Source organism: Peromyscus leucopus, chromosome 19 (assembly GCF_004664715.2).
Source record: "Peromyscus leucopus breed LL Stock chromosome 19, UCI_PerLeu_2.1, whole genome shotgun sequence".
Taxonomy (NCBI): Eukaryota; Metazoa; Chordata; class Mammalia; order Rodentia; family Cricetidae; genus Peromyscus; species Peromyscus leucopus.
This window is the reverse complement of record NC_051079.1, coordinates 78,165,600-78,193,209: the sequence shown is the minus strand read 5'-3', so window position 1 is coordinate 78,193,209 and position 27,610 is coordinate 78,165,600. Positions and strand designations below refer to the sequence as shown.

Below are 27,610 nucleotides of genomic sequence, written 5' to 3'. Positions count from 1 at the left end.
ACGTGACAACATATAGATTAAGAGAAATGGGATGAGTTTAAATGTAAGAGATAGTCAGTAGTTAGCCTGAGCTAATGGCCAAGCAGTTTTAATTAATATAAGCCTCTGTGTGTTTTTTGGGTCTGAGTGGCTGAGGACTGGATGGGACACAGAAAACTTCAGCTACATTTTCCAGTCTCATTCCACACAGTGCTGGGAGCCTAAAAAATGCACCATGGCAGAAAAAAAGTAGGTAGCTTGAAAAAGTAAATATAGATTTGGGGCTGGGGGAAATAAGAATGCTTATTGCTCTTGTGGAGGATGGGACTTCAGTTCGCAGCACCCATTCAGGACAGCTCACAATTGTCTATAATTCTAGCTCTAGGAGATCCAACACCCTTGTTGGCCCCCATGGGCACCTGTACTTACGTGCACATACCCTGCTCACACACATATACATAATTAAAAATTAAAAATAAATCTGTGTAGTGTAGATTATCTCTGTCCTCATACAATACAATCAACATAAAACAGAATTCCACAAAATCTATGAAAAAGCTCCCAGAACTACTTAATTAATGTATTAGTCATATGACACAAATTAAACCTAGAAACCAGACTGTATTTCTATTTTTTACCAACAAAAACAAAAAAGTATAGTTAAAAAAGGTCCATATACAGAAAAAAACAGAAAACAATGAATACCTAAATATGAATCTAACACAGACAGGATCTCTGAGATGAAAATGATAAAACTCTCTTGAAAGTGATTAAAGACCTAAATAAACAGACATACATCCTGCTCAGGGGCTCACTCAAACTGACTTCAGTTTTAAAAATTGCAATCACCATCCTAGCAGAAAATTTTTTGAAGATTTATTTATATTTTATGTGTACAATGTTTGCCTGAATATGTGTGTATTGAGTGCAGGAAGTACCCATAGAAGCCCAGAACATGGCACTGACCCCCTGGAACTTCAGCTACCAATGGTTTCAAGCTGCCATGTGGGTCCTGGGAACTGAAGCCACATCCTCTGCAATAGCAGCAAATGCTCTTAATCCCTGAGCCATCTTTCAAGCTCCCAGTTGGAATTTTTATAGATGTCAATATGATCATTCTAAAATGTATGTTAAAAGATAAAGAAAGCCGGGTGGTGGTGGTGGTGGTGGTGGTGGTGGTGGTGGTGGTGGTGGTGGTGCACGCCTTTAATCCCAACACTCAGGAGGCAGAGGCAGGCGAGTCTCTGTGAGTTCAAGGCCAGCCTGGTCTACAGACTGAGTTCCAGGACAGGCTCCAAAGCTACACAGAGAAACCCTGTCTCAAAAAAACAAAAAAACAAAAAAACAAAAAAAAGATAAAGAAACTAAAATAGGCAAGACAATTTTCTAAAAGTTTTTATGCATTTTATGTATATGGGTGTTTTGTCTGGATGTACATCTGCACACCAGAAGAGGGCACTGGATCCCATAAGACTACAGACTATAGATGGTTATGAGCCACCATGTAGGTTAGGTGCTGGGAATTGAACTCTGGAAGAACAGTCAGTGCTCTTAACTGCTGAGTCATCTTTCCAGCCCTGGCAATACAAATTTGAAAGAAAACACAATTGGAAGATTCAGATCATCTGGTGTCCAGAACAATTTTACTTACTTCTGCTGGAGTTAGGAAGTGTGGTAGTGTTGATATGCCAGACAAAATTTAGAGAATATAAAATGTGAAACTTATAAAACTTTGAAGAATGGAGAATGGATCGGTAAGGTGGCTTAGTAGGTATAGGCACTTGCCACCAAGCTTGGCAACATGAGTTTGACACCCAGGATTCACATGGTAGAAGAAGAGAATAGACTCCCTCTAGTTGTTCTCTCACCTCCCAAGCATACCCTAGCACATATGCACAGACAGATACACACACACACACACACACACACACACCATAAATAAATAAATAAATGTAAATAATTTAAAACTTTGGAGAAAACATAAAAAAACCAAGTCCTTGTGACCTTGGGATAAAGAGTTCCTACACAGGACACCAAAATCATGATCAACAAAAAGAAAAATTGATAAATGACTTCATAAAAATTAAACACTTCTACTCTGTACATCACCCCATCAAGAGAATGAAAAACAAGCCATAGATTAGGAGAGAACTTTCACAAATTTCACATGTGACAAATGACCGATGTTCAGAATGTACAATGAGCTCTATAGACTCAATAGTAAGAAGGCAAAAATTGTTTTTATATGTGCAAAGGATTCAAACAGTTTAGTAAATATGATACATGAGCACAGAGAAGAGATGCTTAACCTCCTTAGTCATGAGGAAATACTAGTTCAAATAAGATTCCAGCACTCACCCACCAAAATGACTTTGGGTGAGGGAGATAAAGCCAAGGCAACCCCAAGGACATGGAGCAGTGGGAACCTTCTGAAAGCATCTTTAGCCTTGTAGTTAACTCCCTGCCCTGAAAATGAAAGAAAGATCCCTAAACATAACCTACTTGGTTCCAGACAAAGCATGGTTGGAAATGTGGATGTATGAAGGTGTGGGAGGAGGAGTAGAGGAAGGTGGTGAGGTGTCAGGGTATGCTGTAGGGAGTGGGTGGAGGTGTGGAACCTAAAAGAGGGGTATGAATGGAAGTGAGGATATAAGGAGGGAGGTAGGACAGGAGGTGTAGAAGAACATGTACCTGGTTAGGACTTGGTTCAGACTACTCGAGTATCCTGGGTGCTGTGTGCATACTCTGTGTTTTATAATTTAGTACAAAAGTTTTAGGAGGATTTTTATGAGTCTTAAATTTTTTAATGAATATTAATTTTGAAAAGATTTAAGGGGAGATGCCAATTCAAACCAGGACACACTTTTAAAGCTCTGTTTTTACTAGCAGTGAGAGAAAGAGCAATACTAGAGAGAAAGTAATAGTATGTAAGAATGTGCTTTCTAGCACATAATGGTAAGTGATAAAGTTGCATGTATTTCTTCCACTAAAGGACAATGCTCCCCAAAGAGAGATGGCAGTGTCATTGGGGTTCATCCACACTGAGCCACAAAGAGCTGAAACCAGATCACAGCTATTCCGAGCAAGCGTAACTGCTTCTATGTGTGTGCTCCTTTGAGCATGCAACTCCTCTGTATTTTTAAAGGATGGGGTTTATAAATTAATCAAAACACAGACTTTTCATCAGAGGTAATAGAACTTAGAGATGCTTTCTCACCCTAACCCTGCTGTGGGATGTTCTGTATGTCCTGTGGGAGCCCGTTCTCAGGTTCCTCATGGCTTTACCCAGCAGGTCCGCATAGAGGATGATTAGGACCATGGGCCTGAGTGCAGGTGTCTGAGATGGTCTGCACTTGGCTGTGCTGGGGGATGGTCTGTATGGCAACTGTGTTGCTCTGACTGGTCAATAAATAAAACTTGATTGGCCCATGGATAGGCAGGAAGTATAGGCGGAACTAACAGAGAGGAGAAATAAAAGAACAGGAAGGCAGAAGGAGTCACTGCCAGCTGCCCGCCAGGACAAGCAGCATGTGAAAATGCTGGTAAGCCACAAGCTGTAGCTAGAGTTTTCCTGCCTTGCCCACAATAAGGACAAATCTTTGTCACCCGCCAGTCCCACAGCCACTCAGACCCAACCAAGTAAATACAGAGGCTTATATTGTTTACAAACTGTATGGCCATGGCAGGCTTCTTGCTAACTGTTCTTATAGCTTAAATTAATCCATTTCCACAAATCTATACCCTGTCACGCGGCTTGTGGCTTACTGAGATCTTTTCATGCTGCTTGTCAGGGTGGCAGCTGGCAGTGACTCTTTCTGCCTTCCTGTTCTTTCTTTTCTCCTCTCTGTTAGTCCCGCCTATACTTCCTGCCTAGCCACGGGCCAATCAGGTTTTATTTATTGACCAGTCAGAGCAACACAGTTGCCATACAGACCATCCCCCAGCACAACCAAGTGCAGACCATCTCAGACACCTGCACTCAGGCCCATGGTCCTAATCATCCTCTATGCGGACCTGCTGGGTAAAGCCATGAGGAACCCGAGAACAAGCTCCCACAGGACATACAGAACATCCCACAGCAACGAGCCACATGGCAGGGTATAGATTTGTGGAAATGGATTAATTTAAGCTATAAGAACAGTTAGCAAGAAGCCTGCCACGGCCATACAGTTTGTAAGCAATATAAGTCTCTGTGTTTACTTGGTTGGGTCTGAGTGGCTGTGGGACTGGTGGGTGACAAAGATTTTTCCTGACTGTGGGCAAGACAGGAAAACTCTAGCTACACAACCCTCTCTCCCTTAGGCACTCCTGGTGTTCCCAGAACCTCCTGGATGCTGTGTGAAATGCAAAGCATGTAATGTCTCAAAGTTGCTCATGGCCAAGGGAGACCCAGAACACTGTTCTTCAACTATAGTTCACAAAGTTAGGAGAGCATAACAGGCAAGAAAACTCAATAAAGGAAATCTGAGCTATTAAGCAGTATGCAGAAACCTGTAGGGAAGGCAGGTAAGTCCAAGCCAGCTTTCTGGAATGGAACCTGTATATGTGTATGAAATTTTCTAATGTAAAAAAAAAAAATAGTAAAAGTGAGAAGGTGTGGCTTCTCACTGAAAGGTGCTATCCCCTCTTAATATTTCCATTCCCCTTTTTAAAGCAGGCATAGACAGAGATGGTGCCTTAAATCTGAATGGTGATGAACAGAGAGCCAACCCTTTCCCACAGCGATTGAGAAGAGAAAATGGGGAACTACCAGCTCCTGCTATCTGTACTACCAACAGAGGCTCACCCAGGGCCTGGCCCAGTGAGGATGGGGGATAAAGGAACACAACTCTGCCCTACCTCATATTCCTACCAATTCCTGATCTTTTCATGCCAGGTCTCAACCCTCAGAGACTGTTCTGTAGTGATCATCTTCTGAGATATCAGAGACCAAGCTTGAACAGTTCAGAGGAATCCCAGCACCAAAGAATCTTGGGGTTCATCTCATATGGGAAAAGCTCCACCTAATGGAAGTTCCCATTAGGCCTGAATGCTAGTGTGAAATGCAAGAATTGTCAGGCCCTATTTGTGTAGGGCTCTGGATGAACCACATAGAAACTCAACACTGACTATTTTTAGTCTATAATTTGGAAAATAAATGGCCTAATATTTAGGTTCTTTCATCAATGGGTAAAACCAGAGAATATGGGATGACAAATGTTTCTCAGATTTAGCATGAGGATGATGAAATCCTTAACTCCATCCTTGAAGTTGATCTCTGCCTACAGATCCTAGCTTAAGCAGTCTTGGACCAGTCTGGCAAACAGCTCAGGAAGGCATTTCCATGAGCTTTCATGAAACCTTTTCAAGAACCTTTCAGCTTCAGGAAACACACACACACACACACACACACACACACACACACACACACACACACTCATCATGGCTGTGTGGGGTTGCAGTGAAATGTGCACTTACCTCCAGCAGCAGCTGTCCCTCCTGCACAGGGAATCCTCTGTGTGAGTGGTCTTCAGGTGGCAGGGCTGGAGCTGGCCATACATATGTCTCCTGCAAGGCTGTCAAGGAAGAATGAACAGATGAGTCCTTTGCAGAGCCCAGGTCTGCTAGTGGCATTTAAGTCACATTTTTCTTGTGTTTCCCTGATTTTTACCCTATGGTTCCTGCTAGATATCCAACCTGGGCTGTGCTGTTGTCCTATTCAGGACATGCAGGGTCTCCATGGAGTCCTTAAAAGGACTTGGCAGGAGCAAGTTGAGGCCCCAGGCCAGCATGAAAGCGTGACCTAATGTAAAAGTGTGACCAAACTTATGTACCACCCACCCTCATCTTGGAAACTGCTCTTGATTCTCCCATCTATTCAGCCTTTAAACAAAGTATGGCTTTCTGCCAGGTCCCCTTCATAACCAAGGATCCTAGGGTCCCTACAGAAACCTCCTGAGACCCAAATACCAGTGGATCCCAACAGCACTGTTGGTTACCCTTTGAAAGGGAGCCTGTCTGTCATCTGCTTCCAAGCTAGTCCAAGGCCCCCTGAGTTCACTCATATCCCTTACTCTTCATCTCTCCTGGAAGGGAGCAGGCCAAATGCCCTCACCTGGAGGTAAATGAAGTCTCCTGAGAATGCCCACCTTTCCCAAAAATGGTTCTGGGCCTATGAAGATGCCAACCTCCTTGATACCCCTATCCAAGTTTGATGGCTTAGGGGTAGAAAATTCATGATTCTCTTACTAAGCTGTATTCTAGTCTTCAGTGGGCTCACTCCATCCCCCACCATCCAGGAAACCTAAGTCCAGACAGAAAGTCCCATTGTTGAGAGCTACAGCATTCTTAAAAAGTACTTTCATTGCCTGTTAGCAGCCCACCTCATGTTTAACAGGATGGGTTTGATGGGCTGGGCATATTAATCAGAAATAAAAGTAATATTCAAATCAAAGTTCTATCATTCATGTGTTTCATGACTTGCTTGGCCTTAGCAATCCCTGATGCCCAGGAGTGGTGGTATTTAGCAATCCTTATCTAGAATTTGAGTCTCATTGTGACTTCATACCTCCCTTCCTGAGTGGTTCCCACCAGCCTACTGACAGCTGATCCCATGAAACTCAACTTCCCTTTTCCTGGAGCTCTCAGCATCTCCAGAGGTTTGCAGAATCTGGACTCCCAGGCAGCTCTACTACTCTGGAATAGAGATACTGTTTAACACCCTGCCTCATCCCCCAACAGACCTACACTTGGTCCTCAGAGTTAGCCTTTCTAGCTTCACCCAAAACTGCTGTTCTGGCTGGCAGCCTCCACTGTCCCAGAAGTCGATGGCATTCTCAGACAGTCCTGCCCACATGCAAGGGTTTTGGCAGGGATAAAGGACCCTGTGTAACAGGCCACCCTCCCCAGGGGAGCCCAGGAGACGATGACCTTTGGGACCAGGTGTCTTTCTCTTCCTTTCTTTGAAGCTACATTTCTCACCCTTGTCTCCCCCAAGTACTGAGGCTGAGTTTCCTGTTCACTACGCTAAGTAAAGAATACCATTTTCTTTGTCAGAACTCAGATCCCTCCTGGGAGACTTCAGCCCCTGATGCCTCTAGGGCAGTGGTTCTTAACATTCCTAATGCTGCGACCCTTTAATACAGTTCCTCACGTTGTGGTGATCCCCAACCATAAAATTATTTTCATTGCTACTTCATAACTGTAATTTTGCTGTTATGGTCATAATGTAAATGTTTTTGGAGATAGAGGTTTGCCAAAAGAGTCAGAACCACAGGTTGAGAAACACTGCTCTAGGGGAAAGAAAGGGGTGGAGCCGGATTCCTTGAAGCCTACCTACCATCCTCCTTCATCACTAATCTTCCCAGTTTGGGCATCAGAAGGCACTGATACATTGAGTTTCAGGAGGCCTCGAAGGGGCCCACTTTAGTGATCTGCTCTGCTTCCCCTCTGGCGACAGGGAACTGAGAGACTAGCTTCCACGCGGAGGCGCTAAAGCCCTTGGAGGGCACCCCCATACCCCTGGACTATGTGTCATGGAAACTGCAAGACTGAAATGAGCTGCTGGTCCCTTGTGCTGGGGGGTGAGGAGAACAGGACAGGAAATTTCGACCCATGTAGGTCCCATATAAACCAAGGCATCTACCGGGAGGATACCCAGAGGACAGCTTTCTAATGACCTCCCTGAATAGGAGCAACGTTCCCAGCACCGCTGAGATTGCACAAGGCTTCCAGAGAACTTAAGCCAGGGTGGCTGAGGGGCCAGTATTCTTGTTGTGCCGGGAAGAGGGTAGGGGTGGGGCTGCAGGACCACTTGAGAACAACCCAGAAACTGGCCAAATCTACAGGATCTCCCACCCCCAACCCCTGGAGCCAGCTCCGCCTCTAAGAGCGGCTAGGTCCAGCAAAGGCTGAGCTCCCGGGACTCCGCCACCCCCATCGCGTGCTTGGCGCCTCCGGCTTCCTCCTGCGGCCACAGGAGTCACGCGATGGCTGCGATCGCGTGCGAGTGAATGGGGCCCCGCCCGGCAGGCGTGGGGGAGATTGGTTGGGGGCCCAGACCCGAGGGAAAGGGATAGAGGTGTGGCCGGGGCCTGGGGTGGGACCGTGATGGGAGGGGTTTAGATTGTCGCAGCGCTGGGTCCAGTAACTCCCGCCTGCAGTTGCTGATCAGCCGGAGCAGTGTGTCTCTGCTATGAGTTAAGAGTAGTGGAGGTCACTGGGGCCCCCACAAAGCATAGCTATAGGGTAGGTGTCTAAGAACCAACAGAAGGTTATGGTGATCCACAGTCCTCTGAGAGTCTGCCCACTACTTCCCTCTGCGTTCTTCATGGCTTCCCACCCCCCCTAGCCCCCCACCCCCGGGCCTATAGGCCTTCCCCTCCCCAGCAGGCTTCTAGGACAGTGAGCAGGAAACTCCAAGGCACCAACCACTACAAGTTTCGACCAGCTCTGCTGGAGCCACTGGCAAGAAGAGGGACCTACCGGGGCGGCTCGCTCAGAAATGAGCTGGATTCCTGTGCTCTGTGCCCAGCTCGACCTAAATCCCTGGTTCTTCCCCCACACCTGTTAAGTGCAGGCAGATCAATAGATCCCAACCCCAGGAAACACAGTCACTATTGAGATTCGCAGGAACACTTCAAGGAGTCCCCAATTGGTCACAATCAACTGGAACCAACGAATCTTTCACTTCTCTTATTTCCTGAAATGAAGTAGTTTGTTTTGAACAGCAAGAATTTGGAGAGTCACCATGGAGACAGTCGAAATTGCCACACACAGCAATGCAGGGAGTGCAGGCCATCCTAGACACCCAACTTCCTATAACATATCTCTCTTTCTCCACACTTAGCAGGCAAGCATCTGTGGGTGCTAGACACACACAAATCCAGTGACTGCTGGGAGTCGTGTGTGTCAGGTCAGCCAAGTGTTCTCTTTGGAGAAGCAGTACGACTGAACCATCGCTGTTCCTGGGTGGTGCTGTAATGCCTGAAAATGGCTCCCTCTTTTCTCTTAGCTCGGTGATGTCAGTTTCTACACCTGAGTGATGTGTCTGATCAATGGGTCAGGCATTCCTGTAATTACACGTTGGACTTGCTATGGTCCGAGACAAAGCTGATAGCCAGCTGGAGCAGAGATGTTCCAGAATTTTGGCTAAAGTTTCCTGAGTGTTTACAAGGCTGAGTAAAGTTTATTTTAGATTGTCAATAGATAGAAATGTGGGTCCCAGGCAGAGCAGGAAGGAAGGATAGGAAAGAGAAACAAAGGGGGAAAAGAAAGAAGAGGAGATGTAGTGGGTAGCCATTCCAGCTTTGATCTGGAAGTTCCAACCCCCATTGAGGCTTCGGTAACTGTCACACCTACACTCAGGACTCATCCAGAATCTCCTGGCAACAAGCTGGACTGTCCTCTTGGACAGTTGAAATCTCTGATGCATCCCCTTGATAAAAAGGAGGCCTGGCTGGAATTTCAGTAAGCCAATCTACTTTATAGTCCCAGCACTACAGCTGGGAAGAACAGGCCTCCATCAAGATTCAGCCTACAGCACCACAGTCTATTGTGAACAGAAGGCCCAAGTGTGCAGCAGGGCAGAAACAGTGTGGACAGACAGAATGACACATTGTCCAGGCCTTGTATTAAGGTCACGCTACACTTCAAGGTTCTACCAGCCAAAACCTGTCCCACATACTACTTCCCATGAAGAAGGTGTAAGGACCAACAGACCTACAGGTACATCACAGCTGTCCCAAGGTACACAGCTGCCAGGCCTGCTAGCAGGACACTCAGCAGTTCCCAGAAGGCTAAGAGAGAAACCCCTGGATTCCTGGCTATCCTGTCTTGAGAAAGCTTTCTAAGTAAAGTTGCTTAGATGTGGACAGGTTCCCTGAGAGTGTCTTAGAACTGAAGGAGCTACCCCGGTGACAGCAGGAGCTGGTTCCACAGTCTTGTAATACTCACAGCTCTTTTGTGCATCTGGGACATTCAGTCTTGCTAAATGCAAGGGCCCATCTATGCATTAGGCAGTCTGGTGATTCCCTGATGGTGATGCACCTGCCAGGGATCAGGACACAGGATTCCTATCACATGCATGGAATCTCATTAATTTGGAGAAAATCCAGGAGTGCTTGGAAAGGACAAGTCTGAACCTCCTTACTGACTGGCTTCAGATGTTGAAGTGAACAGATCCACAACCAAGGACTGGCCTCTACTTTAACAAGGACAGTGCCCGGGGCCATGACCAACATTGCTTTGGCTATGTGTGAGCTACCCAGTCACACAGTTTCCAACGTCTGAGGGTATTTCAGGTAGGGTAGTATCTGAATCAAGGTCTAGTGAGGCAAGTACAGCTTTCCAAGTGTGGATGGTGTCACCCAACTGCTGAGGCCTGAAGAGCACAGAAATTGATGAGGGAGAAATTTATCCTTTCCTTCTGCCTCTGGGTGAGCTGTAACATAGCCTCTTATTTACATCTGCTCCTGACTCTCAGTTTGGACTTGGGCTGGATCACAACATTCTTTCCCTGGGGTTCCCGTGACTATATGAACCAATTCCTCACAATCCCTGCCCTTGTTGATCTGTTTCTCTAGTGAACCACGATAAATATACATCCAAGGCATGGCTAGTGGTAAATGCCAACATTTCAGCATCAGATAGGAGCCCAGGCTCTATACTGTGTCTGACCTCCAGTCTCCAAGCTGCACATTGGGCCAGTACCCTTTCTGTTGTTTCCTCCTCCAGCCATCTAAAGAGGTTAGACAAGAAGAATGGGAATATGCCCCTGTCACCCCAGCTGATGGCCATGTCTTACCTGACACTTTGCCAAATACTAGCCTTTGGGATCTCTGCAATGACCATTTATCATTCAAATATATCCTTTCACTGCTCAGTCCTTCAGATAAGAATAGACCTCAGAATATGAATAAAGACTCACCCAATTGTGATATTAAAAATTGGAGCATAGTTCAAGTAGTATATCACAGCAAGTTGCTGCCTTTCATATATAACTTCTAGATTTTTCAAAATACATTCATTATATATTTCACACTTCCAAACAGCTTACAAAGAAATGCACACACAGATACACAGACACACAGACACAGACACACACACACACACACACACACACACACACACATGCATTTCCTCAGTGCAAATCAAAATGACTCTGAGATTCCATCTTAAACCTGTCAGAATGGCTACAAAACACAAATGACAGCTTATGTTGGAGAGGATGTGGAGGGAGACACTCCTCCATTGCTGGTGGGAGTGCAATCTTGTACAGCCACTTTGGAAATTAATATGGAGTTTCTGAGAATATTGAGGCCATCATTGTAGACTCAAGGAGTTTCCCTTGCATCAGGCTTCTGCTTGGTTATCCATGAGTTCAATTCTCAGACACACACACACACACACACACACACACACACACACACATACACACACACACCACAAGCACTCATAATAAATCTATATGTTGTCAGAAAACTTGTAACTGACAACAGCATGGAGTTGGCCTGCTTGCCTGGCAATCATCTGAGTTCATAAATAAATTATACATCATTATAGGTCACTAGCTTCTATCTACTGGACTCCATAAAGCCCCCATTTCCAGCTAAAACTCCTGGCAGCAGTGGATGCATAGCCTGAACTGGCCATACCCTGTGATTGGATTGGTGACTACCTAGTTGTTAGTGGAGAGCCTTTCATCTAGTGACTGATGGAGGGAGATTCAGAGACCCACAGCCAAACACTGGGCAGAGCTCAGGTAGTCCTGCTGAGGAGAGGGAAGAGGGATCATAGGAGGACAGGGACATTGCAGGAAAACCCACAAAAAATGGCTAGCCTGGCTCATGGGAACTCAGTCTGAACTGACAACTAGAGAGCCTGCATGGGACCAATGTAGGCCCTCTGCATATATGAGACAATTGTGTAGCTTGGTCTGTTTGTGGGACTTCTGGCAATGGGAGCAGGGGCTGTCCCTGGTGCTTTCACTGGCTCTTGGGAACCTATCCCTTATGGTGATATTTTATCTCTCTCTGTGTTCAAGGATACAGCCAGCATGGAGACACATGCCTTTAATCTCAATACCAACCATAGAAGACCTGGAGGTCTGTACAGATAGGCAGTGACAAGATGGTCATGTGGTTGGATTTACAACCAATGAGAAGGCAGAACAGAAACACTATAAAAAGACAGACACACAGGAAGTAGTTCTCTTTCGGAGAGGTAGGACCACAGCGACAGTGAAGGGTAAGGTTTTTAGCTCTTAGCTATTGCTCTGACCTCTTGGCTTTCATCTCTGTATTGGCTCTGTGTTTCTGATTTAATAAGACGGTTACATCTACAATCCCTCATACTCGACTGCCTTGTCCAGACTGAATTCAGGAAGAGGTGCTTGACCTTAAGGAAGCTTGATAAACCACACTTTGCTGATGCCCATGGGAGGCTGCCCCTTTCTGACTGAATATGGAGGAGGGGCAGATTGAGAAGGGGTGGGAGGAAGATGAGGAGAGTGAGTGGGGGGAGAGGAGGGAGGAGAGGCTGCCATTGGGATGTAAAATAAATAAATTAAATTTTAAAAATGCATTTCCTCTGAGCCACGAGGACTAGTGAAAAGGCAGCCATGTCTCCATCTCTTCTAACTCCTTGCTAAAGATATTTACTTCTTCCCACAGTCTCTGCGTAGCTCCGGTCACACATGTGTCCTTCAAATACCTGTCGTTGTGAAAGATGAAATCCAAACTAGCTCTTTGTGGGAGGGAAGAGCATGATTTGGGCACAATGCAGATCTATATTCTTTTCATGATATGAAGTATCTGGTTTAACAAAAACTGGGTGTTCTTATGGAGTTTTATCAAGAAATGTTTCAGCAAACAATAACAAGAGAAAGTTCTCCAGTATCAGTGAGGGCTCAAGAAGTGTTTTGTAAAACAAATTCAAAAGTGTGTTTTAAATTAAAATACTTTAAAGTCAATGATGTACTAAACTAATAATTTCATGATGCTCAGGTGTGAATATCAGCACGAATAGGGTGAATCTATAAGATTCATCAAACTCCCACAGCCCATAACCAGATACTGTCCTGACAGCTCAGACTGGGTGCCCTAGAGGTCAGGAAGAGTATATAATCTACTTGTAAGCATGAGCTGGTAATGGAGGATGAAAGCTCAGTAGAGCACTTGGTTATCTACGAGTTCAATTCTCAGCAAAACACACACACACACACACACACACACACACACACCACAAATACTCATAAATAAATAAATCTTTTCAGAAAACTCACATCTGAGTCTTCAGCTCCTTTACACAAAGAAATTATACATCATCATAGGGGTTTTTATAATGAGTTTTTGCTGTAATTGTGATCAACATATACAGATTGAACTTAGTAAAACATCCTGGTAACTTAATGCCAGATACACATGTCCTTGTAAAGATATACCCACTTGTTCCCTGCAGTTGCTTCCCCTTCAAGATCTGTCATTACCTATCCCTGACTTTATACAGCAGAGAATGAGATACCACATGCAAGCCAAACATAAGAAGAAATGCTGAGGAGGGAGCCAGAGACATTCTACTTGGCTTGGGGATGAGGAGTGATGTCAAAAGTGTGGTCAGACAAACCATCTGAGGGGATGACCTTTGAGAAAAGATCTGGATGAAGCAATCCCAAGAAAGAGGAGCTGAAGTATTCACCTTAACCCTAAGAAAGAACCAGTACCCCAAATAGACATCCGCATTTCCAGGCTAGTGGCTGGAAGGTGTCAGCCTTTCAGAGACAGGAAACTGGTAGGTGGCAGTGAGAGTAGAATGAAACACATGGTCATGATCCCATTTCCTGGGAAGGAGAGGGTGAACAGAGTCCCTGCTGACTGAAGCACCCTAGACACCAGCAGCCCTGGCTGCAGAAAGCTCACAATTGCTATAGATGACAGACCAGACATATGCTATAACCTGGCTTCATGAACTAGCCATGTCTTCACAGCCTTGGAACCTGGACTGCTTTAGTGACATGACATCTTGAGAACAGAGACTCTTTCAGAATCTCCCTGCTTCAGAGACAGAGCCCCTGCATATCACCATCTCAAGGGAACCACACTAGCACAGAAAGCTGCAGCTTCACCAGCCCAACCAGGTCAACTGTGAAATGCATTGTGGGGCAACAAGTATCCTGCATAAAGGACAGGTACTCAAGCACAGCCAGGGACTTCCCTCAAGATGGAGGAGTTATGGTACTTCCCTTAGGCTATGACACCTCCTCATTCCCCTTGAGAATGTCCCTTCTGTGGATTATAGGAACACAGCCTCCATAGTCTACATCCCTGAGCACCATCTCTTTCAGGAGCAGAAGCTGACATGATCAGAATTGGCACTTGCCTCTTGGGTCCTGAGTTTATATCCTTCATCATCTCTTGTGTACTGCCAAAGAAAACTCCTTCTATAATACCTGGGGTCTAATTCAGGAAAAACTTCTAGACACTGCTGACTGATATCACTGAAGGTCATATCTGAGTTCATGAGGAATTACCCATATTCACAAGATCGAGACTTGATTCCTATCCTTCATCATTTGCAAATATCAACTCAGACCTGATCTAAAACCAGATGTTAAGTCCCCAAATTATGAAACTAGAAAAAGAAAACATAGGAGAAATACTTCAAGATTATCATAGGAAAAAAATGGCAAGTGTCAAGATGGCTCAGTGGATAACAGTGAGTGCTACCAAACCTAACAACCTGAGTTGCTTCAGGGCCTACATGTTATACATGGTAGAAAAAGTGCCTCCCACACCCCACAAGGAAGTGAGAATAAATAAATTTAAAATGTAATTTTAAAAACTAAAATAAGAAGTGTGATATAATCCTACAACTCGCTTCTGAGTAAACAGCCAAAGAAAATGAACTCATCAAAGAGACACCTGTATTAACTCTAGCACCATTCATAAGATATGTAATCAGCCTAGATGTTCACTGATGAATGAATGGATATGGAAAATGTGATGAATAGACATTATAAAGTACTATTTATCCATAAAAGGATGAAATGCTATTATTTACCAGACAAATGTTGGAACTGGGTATCATTGTGCTAAATGAAAGAAGCCAAGCATTGAATCTACCACATGTTCTCATTTATTTGTGGAGGCTAAAAAAGTTGGTCACACAGAAGTAGAGAGAACAGCGGTCATTCATAGGATGGGAAGGATAGTGTGTAGAGAAACAGAGAGGGTGGGTAATGGCTACAAAAATAGAGCTGGAAGCAGGAAGTAGCTCTGAAGAACCAACTGTAACTCAAGTTCCAGAGGATCCAACAAACTCTTGTGACCTTTTCAGGCACCACATGCATGTAGTACACAGACAAAAACAGGCATGTATTCAGGCAAAAACACTCATATAAGTAAAATAAATCTCAAAAAGAAAGAAAATAACCAAATAGTTTTCACTTCAGAGATGTAATAATGGTTCAAAACTATTAGTATACATAATGTGTTAACTCTAATAAGAAAAAAGAGAAATGCTAATTATTCTGATGTAATCGTTATTATATGTATGTATGTATGTATGTATGTACAATACATATTTTGCTCCACTAATGAGTACAAATGCTATATTCCAATTAAAAGTTCAAATTAAAAGTAAAAATAACTGAAGGAAATAAAGGTATGTAGGTAATAATTTCCAGGTATGCAAGCTGCAGAGGTAACATTTCCACAAGCCAGAAAATCTCTTCTTATGCCTGCTCCCTGCCCATATCATGTTCAAGCCCTGCTGAGAGATGTTTTATCCTTTCCACAGCCACTACTGTCCACTCCTCTGCTTTGAATTCCTGTAACTGTCCAGGCCTCTGCTAATGATGAGGACAGTCATGATAGTGGTGGTGAGGAAAATGCTCTTCGCAGATACATGTACATATCCACTGTGGGACACAGCCTCTTTATAGGCTCTACCATCCCATGCCCCTTTCCTTTCCTCCTGTTCCCTAGGACTTACAATTCTACAACCCAGGAGCACCCAGGACCTCACTGAATGCACACTGCAGACTCGGGCCTCACAGAACACTTCTCTGCAATTTTTAAGTGCTGTTTTCTTGATGCCTCCTGTTGACTTATTTTGAGATGTCAAACTTACACAAAACTTTTAAGAACAGCACAACACACCCAATTTTTGCCCATGGACTCCACTGAAGCTTACCAATGAGTGCAGTACGATCACTGCCAAGTCACTGGCTGGAAAGCTGTGGTTCTCACCACAGTCCAGTTTCTTCTGTCAGACCTCTTTGAAGACCACAACCCAGCTAGTGGCAGACTGATGAGTGCTTGTGATCAGAGGAGAACACGCATCGTAATCAGGAAGACCATCAAGTTATGCTGGACTCAACCCAAGTTGCTTTTTGGTGTGATACACAGTGTTAACTTAGATATTCTCAGCAGATCAAATAGAACCACTGAGGACAATGAATACTGTTTCTCTCCTTTATGTTTTTCTGCCTTGACACAAAAAGATATTTTGTTTGAGACTATAAAAATCCCATTTCTCATCACACTTTCACTATTATTCTTTGCGTTTATTGGTATTATTTGTCTGAATTAATTATAGCTCAATGGCCACTGGATGATGACTTATAAGCTCACCTCTTTTATGTTTGTCTCAACTACCTTTATTATCTGGTAGTATATTAAAGAGAGATCTCACTGTTTATATCATTCATCCATCCATACTAGTGTACACTGATAGAACCCTGTTTTATTCATATAGCTATCAGTTATTACTACCATAAATCATTTTAATGCTGAAATCATTCCTGGCTTGGCCAGTAGAGCCTCCTTTCTGGCCACCCTATGTTGCATGATATTCCTCCATTGTTTATTTTCTGGCACAAACAGTTATAGCTTATCTTGTACCTCCCCTGTTCCCAAATCCCTGTCTCCTTCCAGTGGTGAATGGAGTTCAGAGCTGGGCTCTGAATGCAAAGTATGTGTGTTGTTACTGGGCAACGGGCCTTTCTGTGTGTGAATTGTGCCCACTTGGCATATATCATCATGCTTTGGCCTATCTGTATACATTGAAAGCCACCAGTTCACACTGACATCTCCATTTCCAATTCAACACCACAGATTTAGTACAGAATAGAATAAATTTTTCCATTTGCATTTTGCTTAAAAATTGTTTTTGAGCAACCTAGGCTTAGACTTCCTCTCTGGGGAGATTTTAAACTACTGATTTAATTTCTTTTTTGTAAAACAAGATTTATTTTTAATTTAGTGTGTGTGTGTGTGTGTGTGTGTGTGTGTGTGTGTGTATACAAGTGCCCACAGAGGTCAGAAGCCTTGGATCCCTTGGACCTGGAGTTATAGTTATATCTGATATGGGTGCTGAGAATCAAATTTGGGTCTTCTGAAAGAACAGCATGTTCTCTTAACCACTCAGCCATCTCTTTAGCCTCTGATTCAATTTCTTCACTAGTCATATGACTATGTGAGCTTTTCACTTCTTCTGGTTCAGTTTTAATAAGAATTTATTACTTTGTTTTCAAATCTCAAGTGTATTAGCACTAATTTGTTCATAATATCCTCAAATTATCTTTTAAATCTCTACAGAATCTATAATTGTCTTCTTTTGTATTACTAACATACCTTACACTTTTTTCTTCATCATTCACCAGAATTTGTAAAGTTGATTATTTAAAAGAACTCTACTAATGATTTTCTATTCCACCAATATCTTCTCTTTTGTCATTTCTCTAATTTGATTATTTGCTTTATTGTTCTTTATCAAAACAATTTAATTCACTGTTTAGCTCATTAATTTTCAGGCTTAATTTATATGTAAGCAAGACTACTTATTTCTGAATATTGATTTGGCTACATCTTACATATTCTTATTTGTAAATATTTCTAAATTCCGTCATATTTTCTTCATTGGTCTAAGAGTTATTCCAAATAAAGGGGTTTCAGGTTATCCTTTTTTTTTTGAGACAGGGTTTCTCTGTATAACCATGGCTGTCCTGGGACTCACTCTGTAGATCATGCTGGCCTCAAACTCACAGAGATCCACCTGCCTCTACCTCCTAAGTATTGAAATTAAAAGAGTGCACCACTACCTCCCATCTAGGTTATCTTTTTATTAATGATTTTCAGCTAATTTTTACTGGGGTCTCATTATAAGTTTTTTATGATTTTATCTTTTGACTTTTGTTAAGATTTGCTTTATTGATCATCTGATTTTAACATTTTACAATCTATATGCAGGCTTGAGAAGACTGGGACTCTGTAGTTTGGGAGTCCAGTGCTTTATGTTTGTCCATTAGATTAACCTTATTTTTGTCTTGTTTAATCTTTTATAACTTTTGCTCTTCTACTTGTTTATTTCATAAATTATTTTAATATGTTTCTTATGATGAATTTGTGTATTTTTCTTATAATTCTGTTAATGTTTGTTTTATAGATTTTGAAGTTATTTTAGAAAAACACACATTTTAAATTATTTTATTTATTTGATGAAATGAATTATTAAATAAGTATGTAGTGACTCATCCTCTTCCTCTCACCAGTGCTTTTTAACTTCAAAGAAAATTTTGGACATTAATTCAAAGACATAAGTCTTCTCTCTATTAGAGTTTCCTCAGTGTGTCTTTCCATATTTTTGCTCTTTCTTTCTAAATCCTTAGACCTTAAATGTGCTCTTTGTAGATATCAAAATTCATGTATCTTTTATTTATTTGTATTTTATGTGTGTTGGTGTTTTGCCTGCATGTATGTCTGTGTGAGGGTGTCAGATTCTCTGAAATAGGAGTTACAGACAGCTGCGAGCTGCCATGTGGGTGCTGGGAGTTGAACCTGGGTCCTCTGAAAGAGCAACCAGTGCTCTTAACTGCTGAACCATCTCTCTAGCCCCTCATGAATCATTTAATTGACATGGTTATTCCATTCATATTTCTCACAATTAGTGATATATTTGACTTTTATGCTTTCTACTTATTATACCCATTTGAGTTTTTACTTTCTTGTCTTTTCCTTTGATTATGTTTTCTCATTCTGGTTTTTATTTTGAAAATTAAACCACATTTCTGTCTTAAAATAAGATAACTTCCAAAGATATACAAGATTCTTATAACTAATCCAAATCATCCTTTTTAATTCTGTGCTGTTATATTTTATTCACTCATTTCTCCTTTTTGTTTTTACTGTATGTCATTGTTTGAGTCAATGATTGATTTACTTTATAGTCACCATTTTCTTGCTTCTCGTTCCTCTTACGTCTTAAAATACTCCATCTGGAATTTCTTCTCTTCTGTATGAAGTATAACTGTTCAGATTTTCATTTAATACTGTTATCTCTTGGTTCTTAATTTTTGGTTTGATTTCTTTAATTTTTGGTCTCTAGGTGTTACTTAATTTTCTGTTAGCTCATTGATTCATTTTTATAATTCTAAATCTTGCTGGGTGTGGTAGTGCATACCTTTAATGTGAGCACTTGGGAGACAGAAGCAGGTGGTACAAGGAAAGACATATGGTACCAGTTCTAGGGGAAAGGATCACCTTGCTCAGTGCCATAGTATGGTGGTCTCTCTAGACACCCAGTGACATCCCAAGAGTCCCCTGGGATCTCATGCCTGCTCTGTGTGCCAGCTCATAGCCATGCCAAACACATGGGACAGTTCTTGATCTTCTTTCTTCTCCCCTTCTACTCCTACTATGGAGATCAGGAACCCCAGCATCATTGTAGAGGAGTGGAATTGGGGTTCAGCCTCCATCTGAGGCTTTTTCATTAGAGAGTTGTATTATGTTTTAACTGTGACACTAGACTTGTACAAATAGCTAGCCTGCTTCAACAACAGGATAGAAATATTAATATATCCTGCCTAGAAGTGACCAGCAAGGCCCTAGGATGTTCCAGATCCTCCCAGAAGCAGAAGGAGGACCATATACAGATGAGGTCTTCTAAGAAAGCAAGAAGGGAAACTAAACCTCAGTTCCTTATGTCCTGAGAAGGAATCCAGAGACAGGAAAGAGGGAAGAAGAGAGGAATTGATCAAGGCTGTCTCTAATTGGTCAGGTTGATCTTTTGAAATCAATAAAAAGAGGTAGGAGAATAGAATCAATCAGAGTGACCTTTTTATACACTAGCAACGTGATTGTGAAAGCTATTTGATCCCAAGTGTTAAGTCTTATCAACATGGGCTGGAGAGATGGCTCAGCTGTTAAAGGAGTGGCTCAAAACCAAAAATAGAAGTCCTATCAACATTTACTCTAACATCTAAAACTAAAGTCTCATCTCAGCATCATCTATTCACGTGAGGAGATACCTAGATATGACAGACCTTCTCAGCAGATTCCCCCAGCTATGAGTCTGTCACTCAAACAAGGTGTGTCCATCTGAGACACAGTGGCAGAGTGCCTAGAGGAGGAATCCCAGTTTCAGAATGGAGACATCAAGAAAAGAAAGAAAGGTGTTGATGCCATGAAAGGCTAAAACCCACTAAGGCAAATCCAATTAGATCTTGGAGTTGAGAAATACTTGAGTTCAAAACTCTAGGTGGGCATCCTCAGTCCACAGCAACTTTAGACTATCTCTTCAGGTCACACTCCCCTTTATTGATGATGAATACATGTTGTTAGTAGAATAACAACATGTTGTACAGCCCTATCTCCTTTTGCTGAGATGGAAGTATCTGCTGGTATACCCCTTCTCTCTTCCTCCTTCTGTGGTGGCTGATTAAATTCATGGTTCATACCACACAGTTTCTTTAACAAGTGGTTGTTCAGCTGCATCCTCTCTCATTCGTTACAACATGAGTAGGCTAAGGATTTTTCAACTTTTTTAGTTGGTTCCTTTTCTCTTAATTTCTTTAATTTATCTCTCCACATATTTTATTATAAGCAGTAAAGGAAGGATCAAAGAGTACCTTCAGTGGTTTTCTGAGAAATCTCTTCCATTGAATGTCTGGCCTCATCTTTTTGCAGGCTCTATTCTAGACATAACACTAGGGCAAAGTCAGGCTGCATTTTTGCCAACTTACAAATAAGAATCCCATTTCCACTGGTTTCCAATATCAGCTCTTTGTTCCTGCTGAGTCCTTAACAGAATAACTCATTAATGCTCACATTTCTACTAAATTCTGTTCAATGTAACACATATTTTCTGAGATATCAAGAGCCTGATCTACACCACTCCTCTGTCCTTTCTTAACATTCTAGGATCACCATAAACAGCCATATTACAGCAAATAGATGCCCAGCCTGTTGGCTCTTCTCAGCACACATCTTAGAGATCCTGCATCCCCTATCATCCAATTCCAAAGCTTCTCTCACACATCTCAGTGTTTGTCTCCATGGCATCCCACTTCTCAGTATTTAGTCAGCTAAGGCTTTGTATAGCAAAATACTACTGGCTAGGCAGGTTGGACCACAGAGATTCATCTTCTCACAGTTCTAGAGGCTGGAAGTCATGGTCAAGATGATAGCAAATTTGGGTTTTTTGATTTTTTCGAGACAGGGTTTCTCTGTGTAGTTTTGGTGCCTGTCCTGGATCTCGCTCTATAGACCAGGCTGGCCTCGAACTCACAAAGATCCACCTGGCTCTGCCTCCCAAATGCTGGGATTAAAGGCATACACCACCACCGCCTGGCTAAATTTGGGTTCTTTAAGGGACCTTTCTGGTTTATAAACACATACCTTGCTGTGTCCTCAAATGGGTGGCTATTCTGGGTATGTGTCCTGAGAAGGCTCTTGTGTTCCTCTCATAAAGGCAATAATCTTGAAAGATCACAGCCACACCTTGGGACCTTCTTTAACTTTGATATATTACTTAGAGGCCATCTTCAAAAGCCATCACACAGAAGATTTAGGCTTCAAGATATAAATTTTGGGAGTACACAAATATTTAACCCATAACAAAGACCAGGAAAAAGGTAATCTTTCAGTGAGAACAGAAAAAAATGGCACCTCTTAGTTTAATAATTGTACAAATCAGTCCTGGGTATCCAAAATCATTAACAGTATCAAGGTACATTAGATTTTTATATGCTAATGGATGTTTTATTCCTAAATTCTGGGTCCCAGGTTACATCTAGTGATGTCATAGTGTGTCTATATTTGTCCATCTGGGATTAACATGGAACAGAGGAACCTGTTCAGCTCAAGTGAGCATGGTGGCCAGGATTGACTTTGGGCAGGAACTCTAGGACAGCCAGAAGCATGTGGGGAGGTGTAGAAGGCTGAGAACAAAACAAATGAGCAAAAGGTTCCAGACACCATCCCAGGTGGGTATGGGCCATAGGGAGGAAGCAGCAGCAGCAGCAGCAGCAGCAGCAGCAGCAGCAGCAGCAGCAGAACCATAACCGTGAAAAATCTCTATGTTTTTATGAGAGATGAAACTAAGCCTCTCTGCCTCTTTTTCTTATTTGTTTTGGTTTTTAGGACCATCTCCTCTCCCTTGAGTGGCTCTCCACAACAAAAAAACAAACAACAACAACAAAAACACATTTGCTTGATGGATGTTGTCATCCTAATGACTCATTGGGTAAATGTTGTCCATGGGCCAGGCCTGGGCATGATCTTTAATATTAATACTGAGACTCTCTACTCCTGGTAGATCTTCTTGGGCCTTGTCCTGGTGACAACAAGGAATCCATGGAGAGGACTGAGACAAGTCAGCCTATGATGCTTCTAGACTATAATAATGGGGCCAGGGTTTCTTGGATTTTCCTAGTTGATGCTCAGTGCTACATATCCAGGGATCCAGCCTAGTGTAAGCATGGGAGGATCCAACTCAGCTCCCTGCCCTGTAACAGGACATGACTATCTCTTCTAAACACTCCCCAACTTTTTTCTTCACCCAAATTTCCCCTTTTGTGGATAGCAAAATTTATAAAAGTGGAAAATCCCAGCCCTAACCATTACCCACAGAAGATGGTGGAAGTAAAGAGCTGTGAAAATGTGAGGTCTTGTTACACACAGAAACCAGATGAATAAAACTAAAATAGTCCACTGCCTTTTAACCACCCATTAAAGGCAACCCTAAATGTTCCAAACAGATTCTCATGTCACTGTCACCCTCTGAGTTTGGAGTTTCCAGTTCATGTCCTTTTCAGGGGTGATGTTTTATGGCAATTTTAATGAAATTAGCTCATTCATTTGGTCAACAAGCATAAACTAGAATCCAATTTTTATAGCTTCACTTTTTTTTCTAATCACACAGTTGGAAGTGAGTTCAGGAAAATTTTTAGAATTTTTTCTCTATGTTCAGCTTAAAAGGGATCACAAAATTCAGAATCCTTGGTGAAAATTTAAAAGGTTGTTATCTTACCCCCAGAAGTCACAAAACTCTCAAGAAAACTGTGGACCCCAAGGATTCACTTCATTTCAGCACAGTGGGATCCTCACGCTGCAGTGATGTGGGCAGCCCAGTCACAAGTAGTGTGCATTCATGTCACAGAACTTTGAAAGGAATGGCAAGATGACAAACCACTTCACTTGTAAGTTAACAACTGGGCATTTATACAGACTCTTGGACAGTCATTGGAATTGGCCAGAAACATCAGGAGCAGATCTCCTCTGTGGGTCAACAAGCCCTGGCCTGGCTGGGTACATGTAGGCCTGTGCAGGGAAGAAGTGAACTGGCCTTGTTCACTGATCTAGTTAGCTTTACCTGTCAATTTTACACAGCCTAGAATCATCTGAGAAGAAAGCTTCAATTGTCAGATTGACCAGTGGGCATATCTGTGAGGGACTGTCATAATTGTTGACTATATGAAAAAGGTCAGCCCACTGTGGATGGTACCATGACCAGCTGATGATCCTGAAGTGTATACTAGCCGAGTATAGGCCAGTCTTCAAGCAGCCATCGAGCAGCATCCTCCATGATTTCTAACATGCTTCTTTGGCTGTGAAATGAGTTCCTTGGCTGAAGGTAATGTTATGTGGAAGAGTGAGTGGGCCTGCCTTCAAATTCCTGCCTGGGCTTCCTCAATGATGGGCTGTGACCCGGAATTATTAGCAGAATACACCCTTTCCTGTCCTAAGTTACTTTTGTCAGCATATTAAAGTACACAACAGAGAAACTAGACCACTCCTCACTCTGTCCCAAGCTCAAGTATGTGTATGTGTGACCATGTCAGTGCAAGGACAGAAAACAAAGTCCTTTTTAGTTCTGGACAGTCTCTCTACCCAGGGCAGCCCCAGTCTGACCTGAGTGACCTGGGGGCTGCCCTTGAGGCTTGCTAGCAATGCCCACGGGAGCTGGGAATTGACTTAGTTACACTTCTCACTTTTAGGCACTTTGTAGAAAGCAAATTCAGAGGCTTTGATTCCCTCCTAGCTTCCCACACCCATACAAGATCAGGATGACACAGCATGTTTTGAAAGATTTTCTCAATTTCTTCCCACCCTAATGCCTGGAAAAGCACTCAGACCACAGAGGCAAACTGAATGCAGCAGCATTAGAACTAAGAGTTGCCCACCAGGCAGCTCTAGTCTGGAGCCCCAAAGTAGGTAGGGGTTCTATGGGAGGGGCTCGAGGGAGAGGAAAATCCATAAAAGCGATATATTTGTGTGTAAAATTAGAAACCATGGAGAGTGAAATGAAAATGTGTTGCCACAGTTCCACTGTGACATGGTATTCAAGGAGGCTGGGACGAGCCAGGACTTAGGCAAGAGGATCAAGATGGTCAGACATCAGGCACTATGCAAAATTTCCACTTGGCATCTTCTGATACTGGAATTCAAAACTTCACCAGGGCTCTGGGGATGTGCTGAGGCTAGCAGAGCCCTATGCTGACAGCACCCCACATGCCAAGAAAGGCCCCTCTTGCTAACAGGACACTGAGGGGGACTATCATAGCAGTACTCCTACTCCATCAGAACATGTAACCATGCTGTACCCAGAAACTAACCTGAGAAGCCAGCAACTGGAAACCATACCATTCAGATTTCAACCCTCTTTAAGCCTATCACCTTCTGCTGCTACACAAAGCAGAAGCTGGGAGAGCATCACTACCACCTTCCAACAAAGGAAGCTGCCCAGTCCTATCTATGTCTTCAAGCCCTATGTGTTCTTCAGCCCTTCAGATACCCAAGATTCCAAGGAAACCAAAACCTGGACATCTAAGGAAACACGATGACATGGCAGAAGATGGGTACAATTCTCATACAGACCAATGGGAGAAGCCATGGTGAACACAAAGAAGGGCTCTGTCTCTGACCACCCTCCCCAATCCTTCACAGGCACCTTTTCCAGTCCTTCTCCCACAGAACAAAGCCACAGTGTGCCAGGACAGCCAGAGCCCTGCTACCCTCGAGGGTTCAGTACAGCTAATAGAAAGATGCAAAATATCCCCAAACTGTGGTGGATTGGAGCTTCAGGATGCAGGGAACCTCTGAACTCCCAGAAGAGAGGGCTTCACAAGTTGTAGAGGGCAGAAAGACTTTGCTAGAGCATGGTGGTGGGAGATCAGCCTGGTTGCCACAGCACACAAAGTTATTCCTCAGTCACCCTGTGGTACTCAAGGTAGCAATATACAGAAGACAAGGTTAACTGTGGACACTAGGCTCCTGCCTATGGCAGTCCTTCTCTCTCTCTCTCTCTCTCTCTCTCTCTCTCTCTCTCTCTCTCTCTCTCTCAGAGTAGATCTCCTTATTCCCTGGATTTCCTCCCCAGAGCTGTCCTGTCTTATTCCCTGAAGCCCCCCATCCCCAGAGCTATCCTGGATCTGGGCACTTAGAGAACCCAGGACCATCCTAATAAAGTGAATAGAGCCCCTGAAGCAAGTGTGTTACTCTTGCCCTGGAGAGGAACCCCACAGATTGGTCAGCCCACAACCAAGGATCTTTCCATCTAGACGAGGTTAGCATGGACAGAGAGGGTTGCATGATGGTCTAACACACTATGCACATGTCTCATCACAGCTGGGTCCAAGTCAGACCTATTTGGATTCAGATGGACCCAGGTAAGACCCAACAGAGCACAGGGGAAACCTGGCTAGACCAGAAGGACCCAGATCAGACCTAGCAATGCACAAATGAAACCTAACTGGACTCAAGTGGACCCAGATGGCACAAGTGAGATTTAGTTAAGCTTAGATGGATACAATGTCCACAAGTGAGAGTCCTACCTTGGAAGAAGCTCTTCACCCTGAGGTAACTAACACTGAGGCGCAGGACGGAAAGCTTGTCCAGCTTGGAGATGATATCAGGTGGAAATGGCAGCAGGCTGGCCAGGTGGTCCAGTTCTGTATTGAGGCGGTCCCGGTGCCGTTTGGAAGGGTTTGATTTCTCAGCCCCCATGGTAAGCCTCCTGTGGAAAGAAGGCCTTAGTCATATACATTCCCACCAGGAGCCACTGGCCCCACAGACAAGAAACCATTCTCTGTGATGACCTAACTGAGAACATCAAAGTTGCTGCCCAGACAGACAAAAGATCACTCCTTTGTTGTGGAACAATCTTTTTGCACACTGTGAAGATGTTTTGTTCTCATTGGTTTAATAAAGAGCTAAATGGCCAATAGATAGGCAGGAAGAGGTTAGGTAGGACTTGTGGACAGGGAGAGAGCTTTCTGAGATGAAGAAGGGTAGAACTGACAGCCAGACACAGAGGAAGCAGGGCATGTACAAGATGTGGTAACAAGCTGTGAGCCATGTGGCAGCAAGTAAATTAATAGAAAGGGGTTAATTTAAGTTATAAGAGTTAATTAGAAACAAGCCTAAGCTACCAGCCAAGCATTTATAATTAATAATAAGTGGTTATTTGGGAGCTGGCTGGCAGGACAGAATATTCAGCCTACACTTCTTCTTGAAGATGCATATCAAGGAACTGAAGACACTAGTTAGCTACAACCTGATATTTGGAGGAATATGTGAAAAGTCTCTGACAAGGATGAAAGGCATGGCCACTGGCTGTGTGATTCTGGTGCATTTCTCAACACTTCTGTGCCAGGTTTCCTAAGAAGGGAGGATACCTGGCTAGGGTTGTTTGGGCAAAAATGTGCATGGAAAAAATAAGAATTTTATTTAACTTCCTTCAAAGTCTCACAGCACCTTAGCACAAACCTAATATACAATAGGAAAAATACAAGTTCCCATGCTAGAATGGTGACAGCTTCCTGACCCTATTGGCACTCCAAACAATTCATGGTCTTTTTGGTTCCCAGGACAATGAATTTCAGTTCAAATTCAGGCCCAAGAGTCCAAATACCTAGAAGAGGACTTCAGGACCTGCTAGACATCACAGACAAGTTCTCAAAGTCAAGGCCTCCAGAGCCCCAGCATCTGGAGGGTCAAGAGGTCCTTTACACCACTTCACATAGCTCAGGAAACCTGCTCACTCATAGATAGTTTCACCTGGCCTCAACTACCTGCCTGGAGAGGGGGCCTTCAACATCCCTTTGTCTAACTTCTTAGGTCTCCCTCTTCTGGCCCTCTTAATTGTGGCACAGAATAAACCTTCCTGATTCTTCATTATCAGTATCACCCACACTATGCCTCTAGAAGAGACAACAGCATCCAGAGCAGATCCAATGTTGGAAAGGACAAAAAGCAAAAAGGCTCATTATTGGCAGAACTGAGAAAAGCAGCCATCTGATTCAGTAGCCCAACACTTTCCAGAGTCTCAGGGAATCTCAGATTAGAGGCCCCTCTGGTTTTGAGGAATTGTCCAA

The 27,610-nt window shown here is 43.3% G+C and overlaps 1 protein-coding gene across 1 annotated transcript in view; it reads right to left on the bottom strand.

Annotated features, from left to right (window-relative positions):
- Positions 1–27,610, bottom strand: part of Ahrr (aryl-hydrocarbon receptor repressor) — a 98,501-nt gene that overhangs the window by 55,822 nt on the left and 15,069 nt on the right. Inside the window, exons 3-4 of the mRNA XM_028873640.2 lie at positions 26,069–26,250; positions 5,437–5,534 (exon numbers count right to left, since the gene is read on the bottom strand). Of these exons, the coding sequence (XP_028729473.1) occupies positions 5,437–5,534; positions 26,069–26,250 (280 nt within the window). The remainder of the gene's footprint in view (positions 1–5,436; positions 5,535–26,068; positions 26,251–27,610) is intronic.